This window comes from Dermacentor andersoni, chromosome 7 (genome assembly GCF_023375885.2).
Source record: "Dermacentor andersoni chromosome 7, qqDerAnde1_hic_scaffold, whole genome shotgun sequence".
NCBI lineage: Eukaryota > Metazoa > Arthropoda > Arachnida > Ixodida > Ixodidae > Dermacentor > Dermacentor andersoni.
In genome coordinates, this window is record NC_092820.1 from 179861685 (window position 1) to 179880542 (window position 18858).

At 44.7% G+C, this 18858-nt stretch overlaps 1 protein-coding gene across 4 annotated transcripts in view; it reads left to right on the forward strand.

The window, feature by feature from the left end:
- LOC126533193 (uncharacterized) overlaps positions 1-18858 on the forward strand; it is a 344485-nt gene that overhangs the window by 218271 nt on the left and 107356 nt on the right. For all 4 annotated transcript variants that reach the window (XM_055071630.2, XM_050180468.3, XM_055071631.2 and 1 more), the window contains 2 exons: positions 8011-8089; positions 13088-13188. In XM_055071630.2, coding sequence (XP_054927605.1) covers positions 8011-8089; positions 13088-13188 — 180 coding nt within the window. The remainder of the gene's footprint in view (positions 1-8010; positions 8090-13087; positions 13189-18858) is intronic.

The window sequence follows — 18858 nt, forward strand, 5'->3', positions numbered from 1 at the left end:
CCTGTCTCTTCATGTGGAACCGTTCGCAAAGCAAACAATGTTGCCGGCAGACAGTTCTCCCAGTCATCCGTGTGCTCGTAACAGAGCGCACGCAAAACTCGCTTAAGCACCGAATGCCACCTCTCTACACTGTTTGACTGAGGGTGATAGACAGAACTGTGTATTAACTTTACCCCGCACTTTTGCAAGAATGTGGAAGTCAGTGCGCTCGTGAATACTGACCCTTTATCTGCCTGAATTTCGGCTGGAAACCCAACTCGTGCAAACACTCAAAAGCGCGTCTACTACTTCGGTGGAACTGAGCTCTTTCAAAGGGATTGCTTCTGGAAACTTGGTAGCCGGGCACAGCATGGTAAACAAATACCTGTAGCCCGATTTTGGTTTTGGAAGAGGCCCTACCGTGTCTATTACAAGTCGTCTGAAAGGCTCTGTTATTAAGGGCACTACCTTCAGTGGAGCTTTCCATGTCTCTCCTGGTTTACCAGAACGCTGGCAGGCGTCGCCTGATCTTACAAAGTTTTCTACGTCTTTGAAACAGCCAGGCCAGTAGTATTCCATAAGCAATCTTTCCTTTGATTTGTTTGTCTACGTGGCCGGACCACCCATTTCCATGACAGAGACTCAAAAGGTCGTCCCTGTGCTTAGTAGGTACGACTAACTGATCTAAAATCCTACCCTTTCGATCTCTGTAGTGCCGATACAACCATCCTCCTCTCTCATGTATCGTCACGTTGCGCCTAGCAATGCCTTCTTTAGCTGTGTCATGTAAGCTCTCATCATTCTTTTGCTCGGCTGCCAGTGACTCTCTATCCACACGTAAGAGCTGATCAAAGTTCTTTGAGGCCGGTGATAATAACGACCCTCTCTCGCTTGTCAGTGCGTCAGCTTGCTCTTCCTGCAGGCTAGAACTTTGACACTCTAGTGCTACGCTCTCATTGAGCTGGTCAGCTGGCAGGCTCTCCTCAACTGTTTTGTCCCTCGGGCCTAGCTCGGATTCGGGTATTGAAGTTATCCCCTTTTCTGCTTCCGCTGGAGGAGCTTGTGCATTTTCAGCCGAAAGCGCTGCGATCTTACGAGCTTGGCCTCGGGTCAGCGCCTGTACTATGCCCTCTCCCAGTTTGAGCCCTTTGTCACGCAGTAACTGATTCGAACGATTCGAGAAGATGTAAGGATATTGCAGTGACAAAAATTTGGAAACTGCAGCCTCAGTCTCTAGCTCCCCGAATGGTCCACTGATTTTGACTTTGGCCATGGGCAGACACACGCTGTGTTCTTCTACAACCTGTTTTATCCATGCTACTTCTCCGGTGAAGTCATCTACCGTCACGTAAGACGGATGGACAATGCCCATCGTGGCGGCACTGTCTCTTAGCACTCGGCATGGTTTGCCATTAACTTGCAGGTCGTGAAGATATGGACTTAAAAGTTCCATATTCTCGTCTTTTTCCTCCACGTAGGAGAAAACTACGCTAGGCTTCCCGCAGTTTACAGCTATATGTCCCAGTTTGTGGCATTTGTAACAGCGAATTGGTCTACAAGATTCGAATTTTCTTTTCTGTTCTTTTTGTGCGATTTCTCCGTTAAGTTTCTCCTCGCTCTTTTCTGCTGCCTTTTCCGCCATGTCTACAGGCTCTGATCGTCTAGTCTGCGAACCCCTTTTGAACGGAAATGGTTTCCGCGGTCCATTTCGACCGTCCAAGTTTCCGTCCTCGGCGTTCAACTTTCTACGGGTTGCGTACTCTTCGGCTAATTCAGCCGCCCTTTCCACAGTGTTTACATTCCCTCTTTCTTGCACCCACAGTTTCACAGCTTGCGGGATGGTTTTGTAAAACTGCTCTAGACACATGCATTCAATGATCATGTCTCTGCTGTCGTACGCTTCCGCGCTTTTAAGCCACTCGACTAGGTTGGCCTTTAAGCTATATGCAAACTCCGGATATCCCTCGCTATCTTTCTTGCCTGTGCTCCTAAACCTTTGCCGAAAAGCTTCGGCTGAAAGGCGGTATTTCTTCAAGAGACTAGCCTTAACCTTCGCATAATCATATGCATCCTGTGCACTCAGTCTGGCGATTACTTCCGCCGCTTCACACGGCAACATAGACAGCAACCGCTGGGGCCATGTACTCGGGCTGAAGTTCATATTCGCGCAAGTCCTTTCAAAATTGCTTAGGAACAAGCCTATGTCGGTCCCGACCTCAAATGGCTTTAATAGCCTGTCCATGCGGTACGATTCTGCCTCACTTGATCGTCCCAGAGCGCCTTCACTTCCTTCAGACAACTCCAAACGTTTGCTTTCAAGTTCCAGTTGCATTTTTCTTAACTCGAGATCTTTATCGCGTTCCTATCTCTCCCGTTCTTCTCTTTCTCTTTCCCGTTTCTCCCTCTTTTTGAGAAGTTCCAATCCCATTTCAATTTCTTCCTCACTGGCCGAATTGGAAATTAGCTCCAACAATTCTGATTTTAGCATTTCCTTGCGTACATCTAGGCCCAGTTCCTCACCAACAATCAACAACTCGTCTCTCAGCAGTGTCCTTAACTCCATGATTGCTGCTTTACTGCCTTGATCCTGCTCTCTAAATCTAGCTAGGAAAACACAACCTAGCTAACACTCAACAATCTAGCTTCCCTACTGTTCTAAAGAGAACAATTACAAAATGAAGCCTAGAGAGTCAAAGCAAGAACCAAGCACTCACCGCAGTCACAGCGCCACGTCGCAAAATCCATCTCACCGCTGTCAGCCAGTTGTCAGGATTGGGGGCTCAATCCCATCGCTCGTGATCCGTTGTCAAGATTGTAGTCGGGCATGAATTAGAAGCTAGCTGGCCCATGCCGACGTCCAACTTATCCACGCTGAGGACGTTGATGAAGGGAAGGACTGCTTCTCATCAAGAACGAGGAATATGAGTTTATTTACAGTATTTATATCAGTCTAACATGACTGTTTGAGAAAGTACATCAGTCTAACATGACTGCTTGAGAGAGAATGTCTCAGTCCAACATGACTGCTTAAGAAAAGTGTGTCGAGCATCCGCACAACAGCAGTTTTTAAACACTCGGTCCTCCCGCGATACAAGGCGACGCGAACGTTCGTTTGTTGATCGCAAACTAGCCGCCTCTCCGTAAGACGGTCTACACGCACAAAAGCACACACGTTCGAAGGTCCGGAACCGACGTCAGAGGGCCCCGTAGAACTCGGAGTCGTTCCGGGTAGCGCGTTGGGGAGTTTGCGAACAATAGTTGGCCCGCCGAACTCATTCCGTCACAAAGTCGGTTTAGTCAGACTGTCGCTAGAAGTTGGCGGCGACGCTCCCGGTATGTTGCCGTCATAGTCGTAAGTGGGTGGCAATCTTGCACTACAGCTCGCCGTTCTTAACAGCGCCGGGATGTTGCCGCCTATAGTCGTAAGTGGGTGGCAAACTTGCACTGCAGCTGGCCGTTCTTAACAATCAACGTACTATCAAATAAAAATAAACACCCACAATCTCGGAATGACATTGCCTGTTGGAGCGCTAATATCCCAATGCAAAATGTGCTAGGTCAAAGAAACCAGAACAGGTGCCTTCTTTACTTTCATATTTCGTAAAATTTTGATTTTATTGTTTGTTTAACGACACGTTGATAATGATCATCATCGAATAGCAACCAAGGTCGATCCAAATAGGTCGCGAAGCTTCGGGCGAAAAGCGGTTCAATACAAATTTTCACCGACATCAGCAAAGGGCGTTATGGGAGCAGCGATTGAAGCGCCACTATGTTTGGAGGGAACAAACATTGGGAAAGAAAAACGCGCTTTTTTTTAATTTAAGGGAGAAACAGATTCATTCAACGAAGATAAAATTCCTGCTCAATCGTATATATTCGTGACCAGTTAAGAAAATAGAAGTTTATTGAATTATTTATTATTAATAAATACATTTCTTTTCAGAGCCCATCGTTACAGGGGGCGTTGACGCCACCAACGCCACTATCCCTCGCAATGCAATGCAGCTCTTCAAATGTGCAGAAAGGCGCGCTCGTAAACTTCACCTGTTGAAATACGCCCCCCTCACAGGTTGTTCATTTTTTGCTTGTCGAAGTTTGTCTGAATTTGGTGACGCGGGTAGCTTCATCGCTTCTTAACCTGTTCAGTCAAAAGTAGGGAGTTACGACCGCCAGATAATTGGTTGTTTTCGTGCGACTGCGCTGGCCGACGGGCTTGGCATCTGACGATAGGATCAGCACTCTACACCTAAAGCTTTCGCCGGCCTCCAAAGAAAGTATGTTCTGTGCAGGGGTGCGATTTCGACAACCCTACGGCTGGTCTTTTCCTGCATCGCTTTCCGCGCTGATAGCTGGAAACGCCCATGAAGTCGAATGCCGGGGCATTTGAATATATAGCTCCAAAGGCAGGCCAACAAAACAAATTTAGCGCCTTCGAAAACAAAATGACGTCACGTTTGCTTTTAACGGATATGGCGTCACACTATTTTTTCTTCTGCCGGAAGTGTTCCCACCAAATACAGATCGCGCTAAGCCCCATGAACCGCCGATGAACCGCCATTTTTTGAACGTATGGGCTCCTATGGAAGCTTCGCTACCAGGTATATTTACTTTGTAGCAACTTCAGTGGCCTGCGGCGATGCCAGCGCCGCCAATGAATCACAAAATTCCTGGTATCGACCATTCACGTAGAAAAAAATGGGGAAGGAATGAACGAGCAAACGATAGGGAAGAGATAATTCATTGGCAAATACAGATGAAACAATACGTGCGTGCACGTGTGAAGTAGAAGGGAGTAAAATAGCAGTGGAATAAAGAAACTGAAAGGAAAATTCTTCAATGGGAAGGACATTGTAAAAAACGACGTCTTGAATTTGTAAAGGCTCCTTTCCCATCCTCCCTGTCTCTCTTTCTCACGTGCACACTCCCTCACGCAAGCCCACACACACACACACACACATGCACAAACATAAGCAAAATACTTCTCACGTACAAAAAAAAATTTGCATGAGATACGCGACCGAGTAGGGGTCTCTGAACGGGGCCATCGAAACAAACTGGCCTGGGTGCTCGTCGTCCAGCCACGCCCTCCACAGCGAAGCCGGCGGCAGCAGCAGCGGTAGCGGCCAGAAAAGCACGTCCTCCCGAAACGTTTACGTGCCCATTCACGCTCTACACGAGGTATTCGCGCCCATGTAGAGCGAGTGCCGCGCGGGTCCGAAACGCGTACTTGGCCCGACTGGCGAGCCACATAGCTCTTTCGTCCTACGCCACACCACCCCACCACCTCTACTTCGTCCATGCAGGTCGGCCTTTCGTCCGTGCTGTCTTTTCTCTTCCTGTATTATTCATCTATTCGCCGTTTGATCTCGCACTATGCACACACAAACACGGACCTTCATTCTTTCAATCGCACTTCTTTATCCAACATTTCGGGTTTGTTTAAAAAAATTTTCTACCCAATTCCTTACGTTGTTTGGCCTTGTTCTCGTTATCGGCTCCGCTTCAAATCCCCATTCTACGCGTAGTTCTCTGATTTTGTTTTTGTTTTCTTATTTTTGAAGTCCCTGTTCTGTCCTTTTTCTGCCATCTCCCTGAATTTTCGTGTTCCATTTTCCTTATCTCACGCTTGTTCGGGCAGAACACGAGACTTCATTCACCCCTGATTTGTCCCTTGAGATTTCTCGCGAAAGCGCATTCTCTTCTGTAGCCGACGCCCTAGGTGATTTCCCCGTAAACTTGTTTTCCTTTTTTCTTCTTTTTGCCTTTTTCCGCTCCTACCCTATTCTCTTTTCATTTCCTTCACTATTCCGTGCTTGAAACGGCCGCTTCCTCTCACTTGCGCCACCTTTTATTTCTTTTATATATCTTTCTTCTTTTTTGTGCCGCTCTCACAGCTATGGCTTTCTGCGGCTCACTCGTCGATATTGCCTGGCGTTCCCTGAAACGTCCGCCGTCGACCGAAGAGCTTCCTGGTAAAGCAGGACTATCGATTTCCAGGGGCGAGCGGCAGCTACTGCGGCCGCGTACCTGATCCTGCTGCTTCTGCTTGGGTAGCTTCGACGGGCGCGCACACGGGCTCTCTCTCTCTCTCTCTCTCTCTCTCTCTCTCTCTCTCTCTCTCTCTCGCTCGCTCGCTCGGAAACCTTTTTTACTTTTGCCGGATTTCCGCCACGTACAAGCTAACTAGCTTAAAGCTCGTTTCTCCAAGTTTGGTACCCGTCGTTTTCTCCCTTTAGTGCAGTTGCTCTCCCCTATTTGCGTGCCATCGCCGACGACAACGACACTGTCGCTTCGTTGCCAACGCGCACCGCTTGAGAAATAAACAAACAAAACAACAGGTGGTACATAAGGTACAGATAGCAGTCGCCGTCAAGTTACTTTGTATAAGTTGCAGGCGCTGGGTTGTTTTCAACGCACCTCACTCTTCTCTACGGCCAGCTTTGTCTTTCTCACGCCGTACTTTTAGCCTTTATTGCGCATCGTTCCCCACGCATTTTACCTTTTCGTAACCTGCACATTGCTCTCACCACGTCTTAAACTTCATCTTCTACGTCGTTTTCCCTGTACGCTTTCTTTACTCTCCGCATTCTCTATCCTCAGGCCGTACTCTTCCTTACCCTTCCCTACGTTGTTCTCCCCACTCTCCAACTTTCCTTACCCAGTGCGTAGTTTTTTCTAGGCGTTTCCCTTTTCTAATTGCCCCACGCTCTCCTCACCACTGCTTAACATTTTTTATCCTCTACGTCGTTTTGCCCCACGATTTATCCTTCCTTTTATTCGCGCTTGTTTTCCCATAAGCCTCACATTACCCTATCCTTGAAACTATCGTCCGTACGCCTTTCCTTTCTCTGCCATCGTGCATGTCGCTCTCCGTTTTCTTTCCTTCCACGCCACTTGACTCATTACACTTGCAAATATAGGCGTCATTTTTTCCATTGCCTTCCATGTACCTACCTTTTACCGCTTTCCCTATGTCCCATCAGGTTTCGAATGAACCTTTCGTTCTCGAATTCGTGCAACTCGCACCATGTCGTCTTGCTTCTACTAGGAATTTCAATTGACATCGAAGGCGGGCGACGAGTTACTGAGAAAAATGTTGCTACCTTCGTCACACGTGAGGTGTACCTGTACTTTTGCGTCACGTCTAGCCCTGTTCATTTCGCCTACTTGCTGACTGTTAACTCATCAATATCCTCTCTCAGCTCTATCTGCGCCAAACAGCCCCGTCGTGTTGTGAACATCCGTCGGAATTAGAGTCAGCTGTTGGGAAAACAGGCGTGACTCTTGGATTACGCTAAGCATTGGGTGTACGCTAAACGTTGCTATAGGCAAAATGTACATCCCGATCACTGTGCCAGGTGACGCGGTACTGAGAAGGCACCCCGCTTCAGGGAATTCTTGCATTAGCATTGATGCATTCAGACAGTGTTAAGCGGAACTTGGAGAGTAGTCAGTGTGTCAGGCGATGCGCTACCGAGAAGTGAATGTGCCTCTTGAGTCACGTGAGGCGTTGGTTGCATTTCAGATCGTTGCTAAGGAGACAGTCGCGGCCCGGCCAGTAAGTATACATATATATAAGGGAAGCTCGCCGCTATCTGCTCTAGTGCTCCACGTAGTGTCGAATCGGTAAGAGTGACCGAATCGATTATGGGTAACGGGGCTTCTAGCGGCTAATACGCTGAATAGGAGTGTTCAGTACCTCTCATGTTTTCGCCAATTTTTGTGAACCATGGGTAAGTGCTTTGTTAGCTTTCAGGTGTTATGAACAACATCGTAGTAAACAATTATGGGACCATAGTGGTTAGGTGACGCGGGCAAGAACAAACGACAAGGACGGGCGCCCCGCCCCGCCTTTTCCGCGTCACCTAAGCTCTATAGTCTCAATAATTGTATCAGACCAGTTAGCCCAAAAGTCTGTAAATATAGTAAATATTCGTGCTCTCTGATCATTGTTGCTGTTGTACTTCGGTGTATCGTACCCTGCTAATTGTTTTCTATATTTCTTCTTCTCTTTTTTGTTCCCAACAGAAAAATCGGACAAAAGCCTTATCATATTCATCCTGAGCTTCACGCTACTCCTACTAATTGTTGTATTGCTGTATATCGGGTAAGTGTGCTTTCAACCAATGCTAGCTGCACTCCTTCTTGGTCTATTATCTACTTTTAACCGGCATGCGTACTTTTAGCGCAACCGCCCTAAATTCTCCCGTACAAAAAATTATTTCGAAAATGTTCAAATGTGATTGGTCAATGTTGAATAAGTATTGAGAACATATTGTGCGTTTGTTGAAATATCATTGATATAAGCGTTGATACCTCTTGAATATTGGCCACTGAAACTATATTGAAAGCTCATTGAGCTAGAAACCGTTTATTTTATTTACAAATACCTCACAGACCCCATGTAGGAGTATTATGTGAGCGGGACTCGACAATAATTGTTAACAAGAACGCAGAAACAAACAAAAGAAATTAAACCAGCTGTTATACAATGGTAAAATGTGGTAGATATGGTGTAACATGGGTATAACATTGTAATAATAAAAAACTTGGTATGTATTACAGAAATTTTCATAAGCCTACTGACATCATTATAAAATGTACAAACATGATTTCAAGTGATGATATGGTTGGCAAAAACAGTCATAGCTGGTTAGTATTTTATTTATAAATGTCACATTATCATGAATACAGACGACATCATCAAGGATGTCATTCCACTGACTAATTGCACGTGGAAGCGCATATGCGTTAAGGGCTTGTGTGCGACCAAAAAGACTAGTAAAACTATGTTGATTATGAAGCCCTCGAGATATGCGATGTGTTTTTGATAGTGGCAAGGTATTTGCGTGCGCGCTGTAGACTGTTTTATGCAATAAACAGAGAATGGCTATCTTCCTGCGTGATTCCAAGGAAGACAGAGATTACTAAGTCTTCATGTTAGTCACACTGGAGTGTAGGTTATATTATCGAGCGATAAAACGTACAGCGCGGTTTTCTATAGATTCCAGTAAGTTGATAAGATAGGCTTGGTGAGGTGACCAGATAGATGATCCGTATTCTAGTTGTGGACGAACGAATGTCTGGTATGCTAGTTTACGTGTTAAGGAAGGCGCCGCATGAAGATTACGTTTCAGGTATCCTAGTGTGCGCGAAGCCGTAGCAGTAATTTTTCAATGTGTGTTGACCAGGAAAGATTAGAAGTGAAGTTAATGCCAAGGTACTTGTAGTAGGGCGTTACCAGTATAGAGTCATTGTTAAAGCTACACTAAAGGCAAACGCTAACTCGACGTGGACCGCTTAAATACCGTTCCAGAAACCTCGCAGCACTTTTGTGCTAATAAAAGACTTAGTTTACGATAATTTTGCACCTGAAGCGTGCGAATACCTTTTTCGAAATTCAACTCTCCCGCAATCCAACCGGGGGAGTGGCGGCGTTGCATACGCCATCACCACACTTTTCTGCCGTCGGTGAGTAAAACAGCGCCCGACAGACGGCGGTACCGAGCCAAGACTCCGGTGGATTCGCCGCTGTAGCTGCTTTTTGGTCAAGCGGCGTAGACCGTTCGGGCATCCCGCGACTTCATATGGAAGTTCAATTCTCTGCTACTTGCAGTTTGTGCGAGTTTCTCGAGCCAGCGAAACCAGCGCAGCACTATGCGATAACGAAAATACTGAAACGCGAAAGCGTGGACGGCGCGGAGTCGAGCGATAACGAAACCTTTCGACCGCCCGCGTTGTTGTCAATGGTAATTTCAATGAGTCTTTTTTTCTAGAATTGAAACAGAATTGGACAACTAGCATTTGATTTCGTCTTATAATACAATACAAGGATATTTTTTGCAACGAGTGGTTCAGTACTAGTGACAGAATTTAACTGAAGAGTGCCTTCGTCAGTGGGCAAGTACTTGACTGTCACGGGGTAGTCTCTACTCATGTCCCGCATGTACCTGAATTTCTCGATTATTAAGGCTTTGTTCGCGATAGTATTGACGCCTTAGAGATTCTCGAGCACTAATCTATAACTTTAGCTTGACTTGATATTTGCCTTTAGTGTCCCTTTAAGAGAGTACGTGTAAGTCGAGTTCGACTGCTTTCGGCTTAACGTCATTAGCTTGCATTTGTCAGTGTTAACTGTCATTTGCCACTGCGATCACCAGAATGTGATGTTGTCAAGGTCCTGTTGTAGTAAGAGATGATCTGCGTGAGCCATAAGGTTACGGTATATTATGGAACCGTCAACAAACAAGCAATCACTAATTAAGATAATTAATTATTAAGCAACGATTTTAATTAATCATTAAGCTCATTAATGTATGTGAGACATAATAGAAGTTTATTGCGCATTGAAAAGACCATTATGCGTTCGTTGAAATATTATTTAGGCAAGTGTTGAGAACTCTTCAATATTTGCCAGTGAAACCTAATTGAACGTCGGTTGTGCTATGGCTGTGTTGAATATTGATGAGCCACCATTCGCATAGTATTGACAGCACTTTGTGCTTTTGTTAGGATGACATTGAGATTTCTTCAAAATCAGCCTTTATAGTTTAAGAAAATGCTTTTAGAGCGCTACGGTTTCATTGTTGATTTATTGATGAAAATGCATTCATATTCCACTCTTCCATGTTGTGATGCTGATTAAAGGCACGTACAATCAGAATAAAAGCATGTGCGTTGCGCTATAGGTGGAAAGTTTTAATTTTAAATTTTTCCGGGATGGGAGGCTGAGAAATTTCAGTAAGATCTCTTGTAAAACTTCATTTGGGCCTAGTTGGTACATAATTCTGAACTTAAACTTACAGCGCAAACACCTAAGGCGAACCACAAAAGGAAGATACGACACACATTGGCGCTGCTGTGTGTCGCATCGTCCTTTTGTGGTTCGTCTTAGTGGTTTGCGCTGTAAGCTTAAGTTTAGGCTGAGGCCCGACCAGCTTTCCGAACCCCCATATATGTATATATCATGAGAATCTTTGGCTTCTCACGATATGATGCATAAAAATCGGGCCCCTCGGCTAACCCTCTCTCTCTCTCTCTCTCTCTATATATATATATATATATATATATATATATGTGTGTGTGTGTGTGTGTGTGTGTGTGTGTGTGTGTGTGTGTGTGTGTGCGTGTGTGCGTGTGTGTGGAGAGAGAGAGAAGGAAAGGGTTAGCCGAGAGGCCTGATTTTCATGTATAGATAGATAGATAAACTTTGAATAACCGTTGCACTTGAAGAAACTTCGTGTCACCTCGAACAATTCTTCACTGAAGTGACGGCCTTATAGGAGTATATACAAGACATCATAGCAGGAAACAGTTCAATTTCACAGCCTGAGTCCTCTTGCACCACCAAGAATCTGGCGTCTCTCGATGGTATAATATTCTTTCTTCGCTATATACGTTGTATACTTCGTGTATACCTCGCTATCACTAATACTGCTTCGCCATTCCAGAGAAACTGCAGTAGCTCTTTGGTTTTTCTTTCTGTGAATCCGAGTATAAGCGCTGCCGCGCATGGCTGCTGTTGATTATGATTTTGAGTGAATCCGGCTTGGTCTCATTCAGTCACTGAGTGAATTATATAGGGTGCCCCAACTGTCATCCACCAGTACTTAAAGCAAAGAGCAGTTGCGTTACTAGAAGAAAACTAGTGCATATTGTTTCCAGTACAGTGGAGCAGCCGCCAGTAATATTTTCGTTACTGAGATTTAATTAGGCAATTATAATTCATTATCTAACTCGATAAGTACTGTCGTAATTATCGAAGTGTTAATGAGGCATTTGTAGGCACAACTAAATGACATCTAACTGCGGTGTTTCAGCCACGTACTAATTGCCTACATATTTTTTCGACTGGTAAAGAAACTCCACGAATAATGAAAAATACCACGTGACTGCGTTCCCACCCGCATCATAAAGCCGCACCTCAAATCAGCTGATTAAAATCGACTGCTTTACCTGTCGCAAACTCAGAGACAGCGCATCAACTTGATAATAATACGGAAGGAGCACCAACAGCAGGTTTCTCGGCTTCGCAGCTATTTCTTCCTCATATTTCTACGCCACACTTATTATCCGTATCTGAAGGCCGACTGATCGCACCCATAACAAAAGCCCATTGATAACGCGGCCGAAGCGCCGCTATGACCACGCATGAAACGCGAAAATCAATGGAATAGGCATAGAATGTTTCAAAATCTCGGCTCTGCTCGCACCGCATCGAAAGAGTGCGGTGCGAGCAGATATACTTCGCGAAAGATATACTTCGCGCTAGAAACTTGGTTCGCACAAAACACAAATTAAAGTGAAGGTTTTTTTTTTCTTTAGAGTGTATGCGTGCTGTTAAAGCCGGCTCGTTGGCAGTTGAATTCACTACCTTTGGTGTTAATTAAGGCACATTTAATTAAGGCACTCGAACACACAAGCTTTGATAGGAGTCGAACCCGCAGCCTTTGGTGTTAACTATGGCGAATGTAATTAAGACACTGATAATTAGGATATAGTAATTAAGGCACTCGAACCCACGACCTTTAGTGGGAGAAAACAATAGGAAGTAACAACGCATGAGGATGAAAATGTCAAGTAATTTAATTAATGTCTCGTGAGCGCGCAGGCTTTGGCCTTCACCCTCTTTAGCGTATGCTAATGTGACTGTCGACGTTTGAAGAAAGTACTGCGAATATAAAAATCTCTTTCACCTTTTTCACAAACTTTTATACTTTTCGAGATGGTTGTTGCTTCATCACCGATGAACTTGTTGATTATTTAACTTTCACTGATTAAAATGTTGACTGTTGACTTAAAGGCTATATGTTTCAATCGCGTAATTGAAGTCACTCACTTATTCCCTCAAAGCTGAAAGTCACTCTCTTCGACTTCCACTTAATAACATTTTGGCTACTCACTTTAGAGTTAATTTCCACATTGTAGAATTCAAGTCACTCTCTTATTAATGCACCCTCACGAGCTCTTGCCGTTTTCTGTCTTGAAGCTGTGGGATGTTCTTGCGCTGTTTGAGTTTTTGAAGCTGAATTTTTATTTGCGTCGACTCAGAGCGAATCCATTTCAAGTCGGTCACAGTGCACTCATTTAAGCGTCGGGTCCGCAGGAAACATTACGTGCAGTCGGAATGTGCCGGACCTCCGAACCCGCCCTGTCCCGCATCCACGACCATCACCGGCTTCACGGGTTCCATCCAGGACGCAGACAGTGAGTGTACTATGGCCATCGAGCCATTTCGCCATTTTTTTCGCTGGTATACAACATGGGAGGACCGCATCTACTGTGAAGAAAATGTTCTGATGCAGCAGATCTTTTGTTTGGCCCTGTTGTTTAGATAAACTAATATTGCAACGTCCGTCTAGTCGATGTGCATTTTTTTGTGTTTGCTTTCCGTGCCACAATAGTTAAATCAGTGTGTCTGAACAATTAACTCAAACAAAAGCTCTGCTACGACTTGTTTTCTTCAAATGGCGCTATGTCATCTCCCCAAGCAGCCTTAATCCTAGCATCGCATGCGTCAACCTCACAGCAGTAGCAACACGCGTACCACGGATGGTGTCTGTCTTGGGGATGTGGGTTTCTGCGTCTGCGTTTTTCACACTATAATACTTATACCACTTGCGATATAGCGAAAGTTGTGAGACATGAGCAGCGATTTGCATACAGAATGTACAGTGACCTGTTCTTTATTGTAACACCCTTGATAGAAGATTTTCAGCTTTCAGCCGCTATTTCTCTCGATCAAATATCACAGCCAAATCACGCTTTTTATTCAACATGAGGGATATTGATCATTATTTCGTCCGCCCATATTTAGTCGTTCTTTCCCAAGGAAACACAAATTAAACTGTGAAAGTATGATTAGTGTTCATGTTAATTTTACCGTTCAAAGCATGTTTGTTTTTCTTTAAGGAACAATTAGATGACAAAAAAAAGAAACAAAGTCGCGTGGAACAAACACATGGAGCAGGAGCAAAACGCAGGAGTGGCACTGACGTCACTTAGCCTCACCCTCGCCTCAGGCTTATGGGGCAGCTCCTCCTTTCCATCACCCTTCTCGTCCTTCCTACCTTCCAGACGGTGCAAGCGTGACCTTTTTTTCTTTTGCTCATCCCGAAACCGAGAACCCATCCTCTGTTCTTTGCGCCGTTTTCCATACATCGGCAACGCTAAGAAGGCTAGAGAGACTCCTCGCAGTCCTCGCACTCGCTGCCAAAAAATGGTGCGCCACATTTGAAAGAGGTATGTGCCACGTAATCACGCGTAACATTGTCTCACGCGTTTTTGTCACAATAAGTTAAATATTTGTTACGTGAAAGGCGTTGCAGTGCGTAGCTTATATACCAACAAATGAGCGGAATTATACGTTTTTGCGACCGGCGACCGCAGTGCACCGCTTGCGCTCACGACTGAAACGTAGTATATGTCGCATAATGGAAGCCCAAAGGTGCACAAATAACACATGATTTGACGTAACTTTCCGTCCACGAGTTGTATCTAATTTGTCAAGTATCTTTTTTTTATTTTGTAGAGAGAGAGTAGCAGATTAAAGCATCTGCGCTACGAGACGAGTGTCGTTTATGCAATTAGAAGAAGGAAGTCGCGTGGGGACAATAAAGAAAAGAAGATGAAGTACATGCTTCGATTGCATGCTCACTGTTCTAGCCGGTTCCAGAGCACTGGCCACGGTGGACCGAAAGCTGATCGGTGCCTCCTGAAGCTTCGTTGACCTGCAGTAGTGTTTTGGCTGAGTATCGTGTGGTTACGGGTGTCTCACTAACCTTACTTTACTCCCTGATTTATTTGCATTCCTTGCATCAGCCGCATTGGGCTGATGTAGGCCAATTTTCCTGGCCAGGCGCGATCCGCTTGCTCAGTATCCCTGCCACCTAATGAATTGCCTTTAGATTTATTGTTTCGCTGTGGCGTCAGCACCATTCCTTTCGCGCTTATGCCTACCAATGGAGGTTTCATTAGGCTCACAAACCCACAAGCTGTCCATAAGGAACTTAAGACCATGTCCAATCACTTCGAAACCATCACTGACGTACGAGCGTTCAGACGGGAGGTATAGTGTGTCGGTCACCCGACCAGACCTGTGTTGAAGACCTACAGAAATACACTTCATTTGCTTCCACACCGGTGACTACTTTTATCCCGCCACATTTTGCGTGCATTAAGCGTCTTATACGGGGCGTAGACTCCCGCTTAAGTCCACCTGAAACACTGGACAAGCTCTCCGCAGCAGGCGTCATTGATATTTACCGTTGCAATCGGCTTGTAAATAACACGAGGATCCGACTGAATCAGTAATCGCAACGTTTGTGGGCACATCATGTCCCTCAGAAATAAAGGTGTTGCCTCTTGTGTTCCGTGTAGAACCACTCGCGTCACGACCAATCCAGTGTCAGAATTGTTGAAGAGGATGTAAGTCGAGCATGCGTTGCCGCACCTGTGGAGAAGGTCATTCTTCAAGTGAATGCTCCGCTCAATCTCAAAAGTGCTGCCTCTGTGGGGGAGCACACCCAGCAGACTATTCGAACTGCTCAGCTCGCGCTCAAGAAATACAAATTCTTGAAACAATAGACAGCCGTCGCTGCTCCCGAAGAGATGCAATTGCAGTTATTAAAGACAGGACCTTCGGATACTCTGGTGTTGCAGCGCGCAACACTCCAAGCATGGATCTTAATATCTCGGAAGCAATTGACTCTGCTCTGGAAAAAGCAATGGCTAAAGCTGTGGATAAATTGATATCCAGCCTATCAGATTGCTTAGCGCAAATCATTTCCAGTCATATGATACAAATAATAAAGGCCACTAAGACAACGATGCAATCCTCAGTATCTAATGTAACGCCACACCTCGAACGCCTAGCAACGAGATAGAGACGCCTTCTACATTTGTAGATCAGTCGACAGGCACTACTCCGCTAGTCCAACCATGTGAGGATGAGTCCTCTTATTACATCTTTTGTGTCACAGATATAGAACTTGACAGTCGAGCTCCCAAACGCATGGGATCCCCAATTTCTACGATTATGAAACCAAAATAAAGAAAGAGTCAGCCATCTCCTATGATTAAAGAAAGTATTCTAAAGGTGCCAGTTGTCACTGCTGTCTGATCAACACCATTGGCCAGTTGAAAGTACTGCAAGGAAACTGTCGCTCCATATTTTCAGCTTTAACAGATTTATCTTGCCTATCTAATCAACATATCTCACATGACATACTTCTTCAAGACACTTGGCTTTCACCAGATGAAAATTTTCATTTGGAATGTTTTCGGTCTTTCCGATTAGATCGACAGGCGCGTGGTGGAAGATTACTGATACTTGTTTCCAGTAAAATTTGTCACAAGGCAAACATATATTTTCAAATTATGGACACCGACTGCGAAATTTTGGCAATAGATTTATGTCTCCCAGGGTAACATTCACTTTCAATTACAAATGCTAATTTCCCCACCGGTGTGCAAAGTACGCTTCAACTTGATAGGACTGTGGCTGCCTGTAGAAAAGAAATTTTGTTATCAGGGGATTTTAATTCGCATCACGTGTCGTGGGGGCTAAAAACAGATTTGTGTGGTAAGTGACTAAGGGAGTGAACTATTGATAGTCACCTTTCATATCAGAACCCAGGACAAGTAACATCTGCGAGAGGTCACTTCCATTTGGTGTTAGATTTAACATTTTGTAGGGCTGGCATCAATGTTTCGTCGTGGTTAGCGGTTGGCTCAGCAACTAAGAGTGATCATCTTCCTGTGTCATTCGAAAGCAGTTGTACAATTACATCTTTAGAATACCAGGCGTGCACATAAATTTAAGACTTCCTTGCATTCAGAAGTTTCGAAACTTGCCAATGGCAATGATAAGGAAATCGCTCCAACCATGTGCTCAGTTCTAGTGGGTTCCCGCAAGCAAGCTGAATTTATCATTCCTTCGGCTAAAAGCACCTCTTGTCGTTGGTGGATTGATGAGTGTATGCGGGACCATAGAAAAAGAAAAGCCGCTTGTAAAATGCTTCTGCATAATCAGTGCCCGACAAATTGGAAGAATTCTCAGCTTCACGCTAGTGTATTTAAGCGTACTGTTAATCGAGCCAAAGATGAATATGATATTAGGTATTACGGTTATCAATCAAACTCAAAAAGATAAGTGTGCTCTATTCGCATTTCTTCGTACTAGGAAGGTGCTACCCTTAGGATTAGACTAGATTGTTTTGACCCAGCAAGAATTAAGCGCTTCCCTTGCAGAGATTGCGAAAGGCTTAGAAAATCGGTTTACAGCCCGGCTTCCCACTAATCATTTTGCATTAGATCAATCGGATCGCTTCACTCCAATTTCTCTATCTGAGCTAAATGAGACTGCACTACGCTTGCCGAATATAGCCCCTGGCCCTGACAGAGTCACAGTTGGAATATTAAAGATATTGTTACAGGAATTGCCTAACGTTGTTTTAGACCTGGTAAATTATTCAATTAAAAATGCTTGGATTCTGTTGCAGTGGGAGCTTGCCAAAGTAATAAGCATGCTTAAGAAAGAAGGAGGAGGGTATATACTGGAGAACATTAGGCACATTTCACTTACATCAAACGTGGTAAAATTAATTGAAGGGCTTCTTCACCTTCGTATCATGAAATTTATTAATGATAATTCCATTCTTAGTCCCTGCCAGATTGGTTTCAGGGCCGGCTGCACCCTCTGGCATGCCCACGTCGACTTAGAAAGCCGAATACAACTCGCTCGACGTCATAAGCAATACGCTGCCTTATTGACGCAAGGTCTGACTACGGGCTAGTTGGAATTCCATGGTATAACTCGTCACTTACAGCGCAAACATAGACGGAGGACAAAAAGGACGACGTAGACAAGCGCTGTCTGCCAACTGATTTTTATTTTTCAGAACCAAACATATATACCCTAAAACACCAAGACAAAAGCGCCCTCTAGAAGCAACAACCCGACATGAGAATGCATTCAGAATTTTACCTAAAATGAACGAGAGCGCATGTGCGATCTCAGGAAACCCAGTTCTTTTTCTGTTAGTGCGATAGATGGCTTACTAACCGAGTCGTCATCGGCAATCGCTGCTGCTTCAATGATAATTCTAGTAGTTTCATTGGGATGCCTAGCCAAGATGGTCGTCTCCTCAAAAATTGGGACGCAGCCGCATTGTGCGCAGTGAACCCCTAGGAAGCCTTCCCGCCCTTTGCGAACTTTATTGCTGTGTTCTTGTAACCTAACGTTGATACATCTACCAGTCTGTCCTATATAAGACCTACCACATTTCAGGGGAATCTTATACACTATACCTTTCGAACAACCTATAAACTTCTTCCTATGATTATTGACGCTCGATATTGATTGACGCCTTATTGACGCTCGATATCGCTAAAGCTTACGGTACCGTGGAGCACACTGTATTGATGAATCGGTTAATATCATGTGGTGTTCCTTGGTATGTAGTAGCGTGGTTTCACTTATTTTTAGGTAAAAGAGAATTATATTGCTACAAAAGCGGCCTTTCTTCTTCTAGGTATAAACAAACGAGAGGCGTACCCCAAGGCTTTCCTCCGGTGCTTTTTAATATTCTCATGAGCACACTCCCTTTCATCAATAAGCAACAACTTATAACAACTTATGCTTATGCAGACGGTTTTGCGTTTTTCGCGTCTGCAAACGACATTCACACGCTATACCAATGACTGCAAACTTACCTTTGCGCTCTGGAGAGGTCATCAGATGTTAATCAGTTTTTACTCAATGCCAGCAAATGTGCTATTCTCGTCTTTCCTATACATGACACAGTGCACATCTCGTTGTCATACCACCTTCAAGACATACCACAGGTAGAATCTGTTAAATACGCTCGAGCCCGC